The 15,556-nt window shown below is 43.7% G+C and overlaps 1 protein-coding gene across 2 annotated transcripts in view; it reads left to right on the top strand.

Moving 5' to 3' along the window:
• Positions 1 to 15,556, top strand: part of KCNIP3 (potassium voltage-gated channel interacting protein 3) — a 132,866-nt gene continuing 117,310 nt past the window's right edge. The window contains exon 1 of one of the 2 annotated variants that reach the window (XM_060787277.2): positions 1 to 196. In XM_060787277.2, the coding sequence (XP_060643260.2) occupies positions 128 to 196 (69 nt within the window). In that variant the 5' untranslated portion in view covers positions 1 to 127. Of the gene's footprint in view, positions 197 to 8,150; positions 8,267 to 15,556 lie in introns of those variants that run through there. The other variant, XM_060787273.2, reaches the window with a different exon arrangement.

Genomic DNA, 15,556 nt, shown 5'->3' with positions numbered 1-15,556 from the left:
GTGGGAAGGCGAATGTCTAAAATTAGCCACTGCTTCCTTTAAGAAGGAAATTGGGGAGGAATGGCACAATTGCAAGGAAGCCACCAGCTGAACCCACTTGGATTCAGTTGAATAAGGCAAACTGCAAATGCAAACCTTGGAAAAGCTGCAACAAGAGGCTGCAAAAGCCAAAGAAATGGAACATGGGTGCTTCAAGGTGAGGTCAACAATTTTTTAAATGATATTGGGAGCGAGCGAGAGAGATTCGAGTTGCTGCCGCCATTATTACAATTATTATTACGCTGCTTTTTTATGCAACTTTCATGGAAGATTTTAAAATAAGGATGCATCTACACTGTGCAGTTAATGCACTTTGGCAGCACTTTAAATGCCATGGAAAACCCTGGAGTTGGAGTTGCATATATAAACTGGATATAAACTGGATTCATTCCACAGTGTAGATGCCCTCAAAGACTATATTTTAATGTTGTGCTCTTTGATCTGATCATGTGGTTGCATTTTAATTATTTTGGGAGCCACTAAATGAATGGATAGCCATTGCACGTCCTAGCAGACATCATCATCAGTATCATAATCAGCATTATCATTATTAGTATTATCATTGTCATTATTATTATTATTATTAGTATCATCATCATCATCATCCCTCTTCCTATTTTATTATATTAATTAATTATTATTATTAATTATTTTTATATTTATTACAGTATTAGTATTAGTATAGTATTATTATACTAATAATAATACTATACTAATACAAATAATACTATAATAAATATAATGTCAGGGGACTACCTTTACCTTTACCTATAGTATTATTATTCGTATTATTAGTAGTAGTATTAGTAGTATAGTATTATTATTAGTAGTAGTATTGTTGTTGTTCATTCGTTCAGTCGTCTCCGACTCTTCGTGACCTATACTAATTAGTAGTATTAGTATAGTATTATAATATTATTGTATTTTTATTTTATTATTTATTTATATTTATATTAATTTTATTATATGTATTGTACAACTAGATTGGGTGCCCGGGTAAATGTGAAAAAGGCATTTTTTATTTTACAAAATGCATAAGGTTGTGGGTGAACTACAACTCCCATCATGCCAGGTTCACCCCCTGAAACTCCATCAGTAGTTAAGGTTTGTCATATTGGGCAAGTTTGCTCTCTAGATGCATCATTGGTGGGGTTCGGTGTGACCTCTGGATGCAGGTTAAACTACAGCTCCCACCATGGTTGATCAATCCCCAAAAATCCCTCCAGTAGGTTCAGTTAGTCATGGAAGTTCTGTGTGCCAAGTTTGGTCCAAATCTATCATTGGTGGTGGTCACAGTGTTTCTGGATGTAAGCAAACTACAACTTCCAGAAATGAAGGTCAGTTCCCCCCAAACCCCTCCAGTATTTTTAGTTGGTCATGGTAGTTCTACATGCCAAGTGAGGTCTAGGGCAGCGTTTCTCAACCTGGGGGTCGGGACCCCTGGAGGGGTCGCGAGGGGGTGTCAGAGGGGTCGCGAAAGACACAGTATTTTCTGTTAGTCATGGGGGTTCTGTGTGGGAAGTTTGGCCCAATTTTAACCTTGGTGGGGTTCAGAATGCTCTTTGATTGTAGGTGAACTATAAATCCCAGTAACTACAATTTCCAATGTCAAGGTCTATTTTCCACAAACTCCAGCAGAGTTCACATTTGGGCATATTGATTGTCATGTCAAATTTGGTCCAGATCCATTATTGTTTGAGTCCACAGTGCTCTCGGGATGTAGGTGAACTACAACTCCAAAACTCAAGGCCAATGTCCATCAAACCCTTCCAGTATTTTCTGCTGGTAATGGGAATTCTGTGTGCCAAGTTTGGTTCAATTCCATCATTGGTGGAGTTTGGAATGCTCTTTGATTGTAGGTGAACTATAAATCCCAGCAACTACAACTCCCAAATGACAAAATCAATCCCCTACCCAATCCCACCAGTGTTCAAATTTCAGTGTATCGGGTATTTTTGCCAAATTTGGTCCAGTGAATGAAAATACATCCTGCATATCAGATATTTACTAGGGCTGGGCGGTTTCGTTTCGTAATTTCGTAATTCGTTAAAAATTCGTTTTTTTATAACGAAGCGATTTTGAACCATTCAGGAGCATCTAAAAAACGAAACGAATTTTTCAATTCGTTTCGTAATTGCTTCGTATTTGTTTCAAAATCGTTTCGAAATTGTTTCGTTATTATTTCCGCATGTCTGGGGCAAGTTTTATAGCTGTTGTTTGTTTAATCAGTGAAAAAAATATATAAATATCACACCAACAGTCAACAACAGAGGGAGAGGAAAGCTTCAGAAGTTCCCCCTGTCCCATTTGGAGGTTTTTTTAGCGTATTGCGCGGTTGCGCCCGCCATTAACGAATCGATTCGTATTCGTTTCGTATTCGTTTCGTATTGTTTCGTAATTTTACGAAATTTCGTAAATATCGAACTTTTTAAAAGAAAAATTTCGGAATTCTTTTAAATATCGAAACGCAAAAAAAACCAAAAAAGAATCGAGTTTAGAAACAATTTTTTCCGTGGTTGCCCAGCCCTAATATTTACATTATGCTTCATAACAGTAGCAAAATTACAGTTGTGAAGTTGTCATGAAAATAATTTCCTGACTGGGGGTCACCACAACATGAGGAACTGTGTTAAGGGGTCACGGCATTAGGAAGGTTGAGAACCACTGGTCTAGGGCCATCGTTGGTGAGGTTCAGAGTGCTCTTTGATTGCAGATGAACTATAAATCCCAGTACCTACAACAGCTATAAATCAAGGTGAATTTTCCCCAAACCTCTCCAGTATTTTTCTTTGGTTCTGGAGTTTCTGTGAGCCAAATGTGGTCCAGGTCCATTGTCAGTGCTCTGATTTGATGCAGGGTGAAATACAACTTCCATCATGTGGAGTCAATCCCCCCAACTCCTCCAGTATGTTTAGTTGCTGATTAGTTTTGCTCTGTTTGTTGTACAGGCAGAGTTGAAAAGTGTAGCAAAAGGGTTAAGGGAGAGGAAGTGAGTGGGGTCGTGCAAATTCCACACCAATGGAGAGAGTCAGAAACAATGGGATGTCTGTGGTGGAGGAAACACATAAAATCTAGGGTGAAATGGTACCCGAATGAAAGCATTGCTTGGGTGATGGGCAGTATGGTATTTGGGGAGGAGATTGGCTACATGTTCATGATGCTCACTATAATCTGTTTAAAAGCTTCTTTGGAGGCTTTTAAGTAGAGGTTGGATGGCTATCTGTTGGGAGTGCTTTGAATGCAATTTTCCTAATTCTTGGCAGCATGGGCTTGGACTGGATGATTTAGTCTGCTTGCCTTTCATGTTCCTTGATATATGCTTGGGCAATGCTGCTGCGTTTGGGGGTCCCTAGGTAGATTTGTTCACATCTGCATGGTATACGGGAGACTCCTGCAGAGGTGAGGGGATCCCTCTTGTCCATCATCATCATCAATATTATTACCATCGTCATTATTGATATGTGGGGCCGATCAGGGTAAATTGTAAGGAGGATAGGGGGAAATGGTGTATATATTCGGTTTTATCATACTTATTTACTGTACGAGAAGTGTCTTACTACACAGAGTTTTATGAAGTTGTATCAAGTTTTGTTGTTTGGTTTGGTATGGGCTAACTTTCTAACTTGGGGGCTGCATGCTAGAACTCCCTGCTAGGAGGATGGAAGGAAGGAAGGGAAGGAGGAAGGAAAAAGAGAAGGAAGGAGGGACAAAGGGAGGAAGGGAAGAATGGAAGGAGAGAGAAAGAGGGAAGGAAGGAGAAAGAGTGAGAGAGGGAGGAAAGAGGGAGGGAAGGAGGGATAAAAGGTGGAAGAGAAGGATGAAAAGAAGGAAGGGAAGTAGGAAGGATGAAAGGGAGGAAGAGGAGGCAGGAACAAGAAGCAGGAGAAAGGGAAGGAAGGAGGAAAGAGGGAAGGAAGGAAAGACAAAAAGGAAGGAAGGGTGAAAGGGTGGAAGGGAAGGATGGAAGGAAAGAAGGGAAGGAGGAAGGAAAGATAAAAGGTAGGAAGAAAGGGTGGAAGGGAAGGAAGGAAAGAATAAAAGAAAGAGAGAAGGAAAGAAAGAAAGACAAAAGGGAAGGAAAGAAGTAGAAAGAGGGAGAGAGGGAGGGAAGGAAGGACAAAAAGGTGGAAGGATGGAAAGAAGGAAGGGAAGGAGGAAGGCCAAAAGGGAGGAAGAGAAGGAAGGAACAAGAAAGCGGGAGAGAGAGAAGGAAGGAGGAAAGAGGGAAGGAAGAAATACAAAAGGGAAGGAAGGATGAAAGGGTGTAAGGAAAAAATGATGGAAGGAAGGGAAGGAGGAAGGAAAGATAGAAGGTAGGAAGAAAGAGAGGAAGAGAAGGAAGGAAGGGAAGGATAAAAGAAAGAGAAGGAAGGAAAGACAAAAAGGAAGGAGAAAGAGGGAGAGAAGGAGGGAAGAGGGAGGGAAGGAAGGACAAAAAGGTGGAAGGGAAAAATGGAAAGAAAGAAGGGAAGGAGGAAGGCCGAAAGGGAGGAAGAGAAGGAGGGAACAAGAAGCCGGAGAAAGGGAACGAAGGAGGAAAGACGGAAGGAAAGACAAAAAGGAAGGAAGGAAGGATGAAACGGTGGGAGGAAAGGATGGAAAGAAGGGAAGGAGGAAGGAAAGATAGAAGGTAGGAAGAAAGGGCGGAAGGGAAGGAAGGGAAGGATAAAAGAAAGAGAGAAGAAAGGAAAGACAAAAGGGAAGGAAGGAAAGAGAAAGAGGGAGAGAGGAGGGAAGGAAGGATGAAAAGGTGGAAGGGAAGGATGGAGAGAAGGAAGGGAAGGAGGAAGGCCGAAAGGGAGGAAGAGAAGGAACAAGAAAGCAGGAGAGAGGGAAGGAAGGAGGAAAGAAGGAAGGAAGGAAAGACAAAAGGAAAGGAGGGAAGGATGAAAGGAAGGAGGAAGGAAAGATAGGTGTGAAGAAAGGAAGGATGAAAATGATGAAAGAGAGAAGGAAGGAAAGACAAAAGGAAATGAAGGAAGGGCGGAGAAAGAGGGAGAGAGGGAGGAAAGAGGGAAGGAAGGACGAAAGGGTGGAAAGTAAGAGAGGGAAGGAAGGAAGGAAAGAGAGGAAGAGGGGAAGGAAGGACAAAAGGGTGAAGGCAAGGAGAATGAGGGAGGGAAGGAGTAAGAAAAGAGGGAAGGAAGGAAGGATAGGATGGTGTGAGAAAAGAGGGCCGGAGAAAAGATTGCAACTTTATAGGGCTTTCGAGGTTGCAAAGAGGGCTTTTTCAAATATGGCCCCCATTCCTGGCTTAAGAGCTAATCAATAATTTTATTTATTTATCTTTGTCATCATCGTCATAATCATCATTAGCACCCTGAGTTGTCCTTTCTGGCATCCGAACCAGCCTGATCTCTTCTGGGGCCTCTTTCTCTATTCTGCCTCTATTTGGATCCTTTGCCCAATTTCTGCTTTTCTCTTTGGAGAACAGACGGGCGCGAATCAAGCCAATAAACACGTCGCTCTTGGTTTTTCAACAAAGATGTGCAGCGGCGGAGTGAGATCCAAGCGCTCTCTTATCTCCAAACAGGGACAGGGTTTGTTCTCCAACAAGGCCTCTTCCGCCAACGCACACACCCGGTTCCTGCTTCTCGCTTCCTGGCAATGAATCAGGCACAGCATCCTCCAAGGAGGCAGTCTTTGAAAAAGCCCTCTTTGCAACCTCGAAAGTCCTATAAAGTTGCAATCATAGAATCCTAGAATTGAAAGGGACCCCCAAAGGCCATCCAGTCCTTCGGCCATAATAAACCACCCAAGCCCTCCCAACAGATGGCCATCCAGCTTGTTTAACATTATTATTATTATTATTATTATTATTATTATTATTATTATTATTAATCTGAAACACAACAAGAGGAGTCCACAGCAAACAAGAATACTCTGCTGGCTGTTGTATTGGATCACACGTCGGACACTTCCCAATTGTCTAGGACTGTGTGATGTATCAGTGAGTAATGCGTGAAGATCCCAATAGGTACTTCAGAAGCAGTACCTATTGATATACTCACATTTGCATGTTTTCGAACTGCTAGGTTGGCAGAAGCTGGGGCTAACAGCAGGAGCTCACTCCGCTCCCTGGATTCGAATGGCCAACCTTTTGGTCAGCAAGTTCAGCAGCTCAACTGTTTAACCCGCTGCACCACCAGGTTGTGTATATAACAATTGTAATGATAATGCTTTACTTATATCTTGCCCTACATTTTGGTCAGCAAATTCAGCAGCTCAGCAGATTAACCTGCTGCACCACCATCATATTATTATTATTATTATTATTATTATTATTATTATTATTATTCGAATGACCAACCTTTTGATTAGCAAGTTCAGCAGCTCAGCTGTTTAACCCACTGCACCACCAGGTTGTGTAATAATAATGCTTTACATAAGTTGCCCTACCTTTCTTGCCCTACCTTTCGGTCAGCAAGTTCAGCAGCTCAGCAGATTAACCTGCTGCACCACCATTATATTATTATTATTATTATTATTAGACGTCAATGCATAACCTTTTAGAGCTCTTTGGTTACAAGGACACCATTTTTTTGTTGTGTCAGGGCAACCTGAGAAACTGCAAGTCGCTTCTGGTGTGAGAGAATTGGCCGTCTGCAAGGACGTTGTCCAGGGGACGCCCAGATGATTTGATGTTTTATCATCCTTGTGGGAGGCTTCTCTCATGTCCCCGCATGAGGAGCTGGAGCTGATAGTGGGAGCTCATCCGCCTCTCCCCGGATTCGAACCCACAACCTGTCGGTCTTCAGTCCTGCCGGCACAGGGGTTTAACCCACTGCACCACCGCAGTGGGTTAAAGTATAATGCTTTACTTATATCTTGCCCTACCTTTCGGTCAGTAAGTTCAGCAGCTCAGCAGATTAACCTGCTGCACCACCATTATATTATTATTATTATTATTATTATTATTATTATTAGACGTCAATGCGTAACCTTTTAGAGCTCTTTGGTTACTATGACACCAATGAGACACCGCTTGAATTGTCACGTCTCGGTGCTGTGGGATCCTGGGACTTGTAGTTTTGCAAGACCCTTTAGCCTTTTCTGCTCAAGAAGTGTATCTACACTGTGGAATTAATGCGGTTTGATGCCACTTCAATTGCAATAAAATCCTAGCAACTGTAGTCCGGCACTTTTTGCCTGACCTTTCAAAACTACAACTCTCTGGAATGCACAGCACTGGGACAATTTAGAACTCTTTGGTTACAATGACATCAATGAGACACTGCTTGGATTGCCATGTCTCTGTGCTATGGGATCCTGGAAGTTGTAGTTTTGCAAGGCCCTTTAGCCTTTTCTGCTCAAGAAGTGCATCTACACTGTGGAATTAATGCATTTTGATTTCACTTTAATTGCAATGGCGAATTGCTATGAAATCCTAGCAACTATAGTCTGGCACTTTTTGCCTGACCTTGAAATACTACAACTCTGGATTCCACAGCACTGGGACAATTTAGAACTCTTTAGTTACAATGACACCAATGAGACACCACTTGGATTGCCATGTCTTGGTGTTATGGGATCCTGGGAGTTGTAGTTTTGCAAGGCCCTTTAGCCTTTTCTGCTCAAGAAGTGCATCTACACTGTGGAATTAATGCGATTTGATTTCACTTTAATTGCCATGGCGAATTGCTATAAAATCCTAGCAACTGTAGTCCGGCACTTTTTGCCTGACCTTTCAAAACTACAACTCTCTGGATTCCACAGCACCAGGGCAATTCAAATCGCGTCAATCTATATTAATTCTACAGTGTAGATGCATCCAAATTTGGTGTCCTTTTTGGAGAGGACGAATAGCCGAGGCATTGGATTGAAACAGAGGAAGAATAGAAGTAAATAAAAGCAGAGGGGGGAACGGCGACGATGGCAAGGGATGAAGCCAACGTGGGATGGGTTGCCATGGAAACTGGCATGTTGCCCGACACGGAGACGGCGGGGCGGAGGAAGAGCTGGAGAAAGAAAATGGTTCAAAGGTAAAAACTTGGCACAGGGATGTTTGCTGCTGTCAAAGATGCTGCCAGGCGAACCAAAGTCTCGGTGATCGCAAGAGCATCAGCATCCTCTCTGTACCATTTCTCCTTCTGGTGCCATACCTGGGGCAAAGGATACAGGTGAAGGCACAGCATCGCATAGGAAGGAAGGAACGAGCAAACGAACGAAGGTGGGAAGGAAAGGACGAGTGCAAGGACACAAACCCACCAGGATGTTTGATGACATGGTGAGTAAAGAAGTACATCTTACAGGTGGAGCATCCCGTATCTGAAATGCTTGGGTTTGGGCGATATTTTTTATCCTAGAGCTCTGACTCTACTGAATTCTTATCGATCTGGTTTTACACTGCGTTTCTCAACCTTCCTAATGCCGTGACCCCTTAATACAGTTCCTTATTTTGTGGTGACCCCCAACCATAACGTTATTTTCGTTGCTACTTCGTAACTGTCATTTTGCTACTGTTATGAATCATAATGTAAATATCTGATATGCAGGATGTATTTTCATTCACTGGACCCAATTGGGCCTAAATTTGGCCCAAATTTGAATACTGGTGGGGTTGGGAGTGATTGATTTTGTCATTTGGGAGTTGTAGTTGCTGGGATTTATAGTTCACCTCCAATCAAAGAGCATTCTGAACTCCATCAACAATGGAATTGAACCAAACTTGGCACATAGAACTTCCAACAGAAAATTTTAGAAAGGTTTGGTGGGCACTGACCTTGAGTTTTGGAGTTGTAGTGGCCAGATACTGGTCAAAGGACATTTAATCAATTACCAAGCTTGCAAACTTTGTGTTTTGTTTGATTGTTTGTTTGCTTTGTTAAAAATGTAATACAAATGTCTGGTTGCTCCTGACACGATAAATTAAAAAAAAATCTACATCCAGAGAGCACTATGGACTCAAGCAATGATGGATCTGAACCAAGCTTGGTGTGAATACTCAATGTATGCCCAAATGTGAGCACTGGTAGAGTTTGGGGAAAATAGACCTTGACATTTGGGTGTTGTAGTTGGTGGGATTTATAGTTCACCTCCAATCAAAGAGCATTTTGAACTCCACCAATGATGGAATTGAATTAAACTCGGCACACAGAACTCCCAACAGAAAATAGTGGAAGGGTTTGCTGAGCATTGACCTTGAGTTTTGGAGTTGTAGTTCACCTACATCCAGAGAGCACTGTGGACTCAAGCAATGATGGATCTGAACCAAGCTTGGCATGAATACTCAATGTATGCCCAAATGTGAGCACTGGTAGAGTTTGGGGGAAATAGACCTTGACATTTGGGAGTTGTAGTTGCTGGGATTTATAGTTCGTCTACAATCAAAGAGCATTCTGAACCACACCATAAAATTGGGCCAAGCTTCCCATACAGAACCCCCATAACTCAATATACCCAAATGTTAACACTGGTGGAGTTTGCGGAAAATAGATCTTGACACTTGGGAGTTATAGTTGCTGGAATTTATAGTTCGGCTACAATGGAAGAACACTCTGATCCCCACTAACAATAGAATCGGGCCAAATACAGTACCCCCATGACCAATAGAAATACTGTGTTTTCTGATGGTCTCTGGCAACCCCTCTGACATCCCCTCGTGACCCCCCCAGGGGTCCCAACACCCAGGTTGAGAAATGCTGGTCTATAAGGTTTTACACTGATGTGCAATCATGATTAGAATGCGGAAGGATAGGTGCTTTATTTTTTGTAATTCTAGGTATATAGAATACGCATTTGGGGATGGCATTTTTTTTCGTTGGACAATGTAGCATGACAAATAAAGTTATTGGGTTGCTGTGAGGTTTTTCGGGCTATATGGCCATTTTCCCATAACGTTTCGCCTGCATCTGTGGCTAGTGGCATCCATAGAGGTTCTGTTGACAATGAAGCAAGTGGAGTGTATATAGGGTAAAGGTTTCTCCTTGACATCAAGTCTAGTTGTGTCCGACTCTGGGAGGTGGTGCTCATCTCAATTTCTAAGCCAATAGATACCACAGAAGTGGTACCTATTGACCTACTCACATTTGCATGTTTTCGAAATGCTGGGTTGGCAGAAGCTGGGGCTAACAGCGGGAGCTCACCCTGCTCTGCGGATTCGAACCGCCAAACTTTTGGTCAGGAAGTTCAGTAGCTCAGCAGTTTAACCCACTAAGCCATATCATATGATGTATCATATCATAAGTTGTAGTAGATACAATACACAATATATTATATTATATTCAGTACTTATATGCCGCCCTTCTCACCCTGAAGAGGATTCAAGGCAGATCCCAGAACATGCATATACGCCACACATTCAATGCCGATTATACAATGACAAGATAGACAATACATTTATTTACTTACTTAGGCGATCCCTCGTTGGACGAATAAGATGGTCTTCCATGATGGGTTTCCTTGTGGATTCGTAGGTGGCGGTGGAGCCCTATTCTTGACCCGCATCTTCTCCCACAGTGAAGGCATTGGTTTCCAGGTGGAAGGTGGTCCCGGTCGGGGTTGGCTTGATGTGCCTTCCACCTGGCACGTTTCTCTCACCCTCCACTCATGCCTCTTCAAATTCTGCAGCACTGCTGGTCACAGCTGACCTCCAGCTGGAGAGCTCAGGGGCCAGGGCTTCCCAGTTCTCAGTGTCTATGCCAGAGATTTTAAGGTTGGCTTTGAGCCCATCTTTAAATCTCTTTTCCTGTCCACCAACGTTCCGTTTTCCATTCTTGAGTTCAGAGTAGAGCAACTGCTTTGGGAGACGGTGGTCAGGCATCTGGACAACGTGGCCGGCCCAGCGGAGTTGATGGCAGTGGACCGTTGCTTCAATGCTGGTGGTCTTTGCTTCTTCCAGGATGCTGACGTTTGTCCGCTTGTCTTCCCAAGAGATTTGCAGGATTTTCCGGAGGCAGCGCTGATGGAATCGTTCGAGGAGTTGCATGTGACGTCTGTAGACAGTCCACGTTTCGCAGGCATATAGCAGGGTTGGGAGGACAATAGCTTTATAGACAAGCACCTTGGTATCCCTACGGATGTCCCGGTCCTCAAACACTCTCTGCTTCATTCGGGAAAATGCTGCACTCGCAGAGCTCAGGCGGTGTTATATTTCGGTGTCGATGTTGACTTTGGTGGAGAGGTGGCTGACAAGGTAGCGGAAATGGTCAACATTTTCTAATGTTACACCATTAAGCTGTATCTCTGGCATTGGAGAGGGGATGGCTGGTGACTGCTGGAACAGCACTTTGGTTTTCTCGATGTTCAGTGACAGGCCAAGCTTCGTGTATGCTTCTGCGAAGGTGTTTAGAGTGGCTTGTAGATCTTCTGAATGCGCACAGATGACATTGTCATAAGCATACTGGAGTTCTATAACAGATGTTGTTGTAACCTTGGTTTTGGCTTTCAGTCTGCTGAGATGACTTCCACTCCGGTGGGAAGCTTCCCGTCAACAAGGTGGAGTATCATAGCAATGAAGATGGAAAATAGAGTTGGGGCAATAACACATCCCTGTTTGACACCCGATTCCACCTTAAATGGGTCCCTTTGGGAGCCATTGCTGTCCAAGACTGTTGCCATCATGGAGGAGCCGCAGGATGTTCACAAATTTGTTTTGTGAACCTCACCATGACAAGGTGACAGTCCATCGAGGGGGGGGGGGACAATAGATAATAATAATAATAATAATAATAATAATAATAATACAAATAACCTCACAAATTTCCTCCTCCTTCCTTCCTTCCTTCCTTCCTTCTTTCTTATGTCATGCTGTGTCTTCCTTCCTTCTTTCCTTTCATTCTTTCTTCTGTTCTTCTTTCCTCCCTCCCTCTGTGATGCTGTGTCTTCACTTGTCTCGTTTGCACCAGGTATGGCACCAGAAGGAGGAATAGTATAGAGAGGATGCTGATGCTATTGCCATTATGGAGACTTTGGTTTGGGAAGTGTTAACTGGCCCTTGATGGTTTGGAAGTGTTAAGGCTAGATGGGCATCTGTTGGGAGGGCTTAGCTTGGGTCAAATCAGAATCAGGTCAGACTAGATGACCTTTGGGGGTCCCTTCAAACTCTTATTATTCTATAACCTGCAGCAGAGTGTATCCTAGGTGGCAAAAATGATACACAGGGAATGAACGAGCCTGCTTCTCTTCCAAGATCGGGCTAGATCTGGTGCCATTAATTGTAGGTCAATGAGCAGATGCTATTGAAAAAAATAAATAAAGGCCTATCAAGGAATGCAAATCTCCTCCTTGTGATCCTACAGCTGCAATATCTTCTAGATATTACTGGACTTATGATAAAGAACAGCTGAGCGGATGAGCATTTCGCATTATAATCACTTTGCTCCAAAAAAACAGAATATTGAGGACACTATTTTGGAAAGCAACTGCTTTGCTAGATTTGCTTATGATAAACAAGTGAGTTGCAATAATAAATAGGCGGTCGATTAAGGACATCCAGATTCAAATCCTGATCTGGTTGCAGAATCATAGAATCATAGAATCAAAGAGTTGGAAGAGACCTCATGGGCCATCCAGTCCAACCCCCTGCCAAGAAGCAGGAATATTGCATTCAAATCATCCCTGACAGATGGCCATCCAGCCTCTGTTTAAAAACTTCCAAAGAAGGAGCTTCCACCACACTCCGGGGCAGAGAGTTCCACTGCTGAACGGCTCTCACAGTCACGAAATTCTTCCTCTTGTTCAGATGGAATCTCCTCTCTTGTAGTTTGAAGCCATTGTTTCGTGTCCTATTCTCCAGGGAAGCAGAAAACAAGCTTGCTCCCTCCTCCCTGTGGCTTCCTCTCACATATTTATACATGGCTATCATATTTTTTCTCAGCCTTCTCTTCTTCAGGCTAAACATGCCCAGCTCCTTAAGCCGCTCCTCATAGGGCTTGTTCTCCAGACCCTTGATCAAGGTCATGTGGCTGGCCTTTTTTTTTTTTGTCGTGTCGGGAGCAACTTGAGAAACTGCAAGTCGCTTCTGGTGTGAGAGATTTGCAGAATTCTCTTGTTTCTGAGGGGTGTTCATTGTTGACTGTCTTGATTCTGGTGTTTTTTTAAATACTGATAGCCAGATTTTGTTCAATTTCATGGTCTCCTTCTTTCTGTTGAAATGGGCCATGAGTTTGTAGGTTTCAATGGGTTCTCTTTGTAGCCTGGCATAAACAGAGGATGCCTTCAGGCAACAACGGCCAAGCAACCTCTATGCAGACACCCTCACTGATTGACTTTGCAAACTTCATGGCTACTCAATGCTAATCCAAGCTTGCTAATTGCAACATTCACACTTGCTTCAAATAGGTAAGGGTTCTTTCTCCTACCCTGGACATTAGTCCATATATGTGTGTGTGTGTGTGTATACACACACACACACACACACACACTTTTAAACAGAGGCTGGATGGCCATCCGTCAGGGGTGCTTTGCAATTTTCCTGCTTCTTGGCAGGGGTTGGACTGGATGGCCCATGAGGTCTCTTCCAACTCTATGATTCTATCTATCTATCTATCTATCTATCTATCTATCTATCTATCTATCTATGGTAAAAGTAAAGGTTTACCCCTGACATTAAGTTCAGTCATGTCCAACTCTGGGGGTTAGTGCTTATCTCCATTTCTAAACTGAAGAGCCGGTGTTGTCCGTAGACATCTCCAAGGTCACGTGGCTGGCATTTTTTTTTGTCATGTCAGGAGCGACTTCAGAAACTGCAAGTCGCTTCTGGTGTGAGAGATTTGGCCGTCTGCAAGGACGTTGCCCAGGGAACGCCCGAATGTTTTGATGTTTTATCATCCTTGTGGGAGGCTTCTTTCATGTCCCCGCATGAGGAGCTTATAGAGGGAGCTCATTCGTGCTCTCCCCAGATTCGAACCTGCGACCTGTCGGTCTTCAATCCTGCTGGCACAGGGGTTTATCCCACTGCGCCACCGGGGGCTGGCATGATTGCATGGAACGTCATTACCTTCCCGCCAGAGCGGTACCTATCAATCTACTCGCATTTGCATGTTTTCAAACTGCTAGGTTGGCAGAAACTGGGACTAACTGCAGGAGTTCATGCTGCTCACTGGATTTGAACCTGTGACCTTTTGATCAGCAAGTTCAGCATCTCAGTGGTTTAACCCACTGCTGCCACTGGGGACTCCGCCACACACACACACACACACACACACACACACACATATATATATATATATATAATCATATCAGGAGTAAAACGAGGGGTAGAGTTGTAATGTATTTTAAAAACATAAAGTTTAAAAAACTCGGGATTATACTAAATGTCCTTTGACCAGTAGCTGGCCACTTGGAGTGCCTCTGGTGTTGCTGTAAGAAGGTCCTCCATTATGCACGTGGCAGGGCTCAGGCTGCATTATAGTTGGTGGTCTGTGGTTTGCTCTTCTCTGCACTTGCAAGTCGTGGACTCCACTTTGTGGCCCCATTTCTTAAGGTTGGCTCTGCATCTCCTGGTGCCAGAGCGCAGCCTGTTCAGTGCCTTCCAAGTCACCCAGCCTTCTGTGTGCCCACGGGGGAGTTTCTCATCTGGTCTCGGCCACTGACTGAGAATCTGGGTTTTAGGCTGCCACTTTTGGACTCTTGCTTGCTAAGGTGTTCCTTCAAATATTTCCGTGGTTCTTGGGAAGCATTGGGCATGCTGGGTGATACCCGAACAGGGGATGTGCCAGAGATGTCACTGCCTTGGTCCTTTCGTTACTGGCTGCTACTTCTTGGCGGATGTCAGGTGGTGCAATACCGGCTAAACAGTATAATTTCTCCAGTGGTATTGGGTGTAGGCATCCTGTGATAATGTGACATGTCTCATTAAGAGCCACATCCACTGCTTTAGCGTGGTGAGATGTGTTCCACACTGGGCATACGTACTCAGCAGCAGAGTAGCAAAGTGCAAGGACAGATGTCTTCACTGTGTCTAGTTGTGATCCCCAGGTTGTTCCAGTCAGCTTTCGTATGATATTGTTTCTAGCGCCCACTTTTTGCTTGATATTCAAACAGTGCTTCTTGTAAATCAGAGCATGGTACAGGATAACTCCCAGGGATTTGGGTGTGCTGCAATGCTCCAGTGGTATTCCTTCCCAGGTCATCCTCAGAGCTCGAGATGCTTGTCTGTTCTTAAGATGAAAAGTATGTCTGTGTTGTAGATTGATTAGGAATCAGCTGGTTACCCCTGTAACAGAAAGGAAGAGCACCTAAAGTTTTGGAGAGCTTCTGTTCAACCATTTCAATGCTCCCTGCTTGAGCAGTGATGGCACGATCATCAGCATAGAGGAAACTCTCTGTCCCTTCTGGCAGTGGCTGGTCAATTGGGTAAACATTCATGGAGCAAGCACGTTCCCCTGAAGCAGAGTGTTCTTCTGTCTTTGCTTCTCTGGCCCTGGAACTCAACAAAAAAAGCTCCTGTTTTGTAGCAGATTTCCTATGAAGCAGGTGAGGCAGTAATCCTTTGTGAAATTATATGTTTTTCTCAGGAGAAGGTGATGGCTTACAGTATCATATACTGCTGACAGGTCTATGAAGACAGCTCCTG

Source organism: Anolis sagrei, chromosome 7 (assembly GCF_037176765.1).
Source record: "Anolis sagrei isolate rAnoSag1 chromosome 7, rAnoSag1.mat, whole genome shotgun sequence".
NCBI classification, from domain to species: Eukaryota; Metazoa; Chordata; class Lepidosauria; order Squamata; family Dactyloidae; genus Anolis; species Anolis sagrei.
This window is presented reverse-complemented; position numbering and strand designations above follow the sequence as displayed.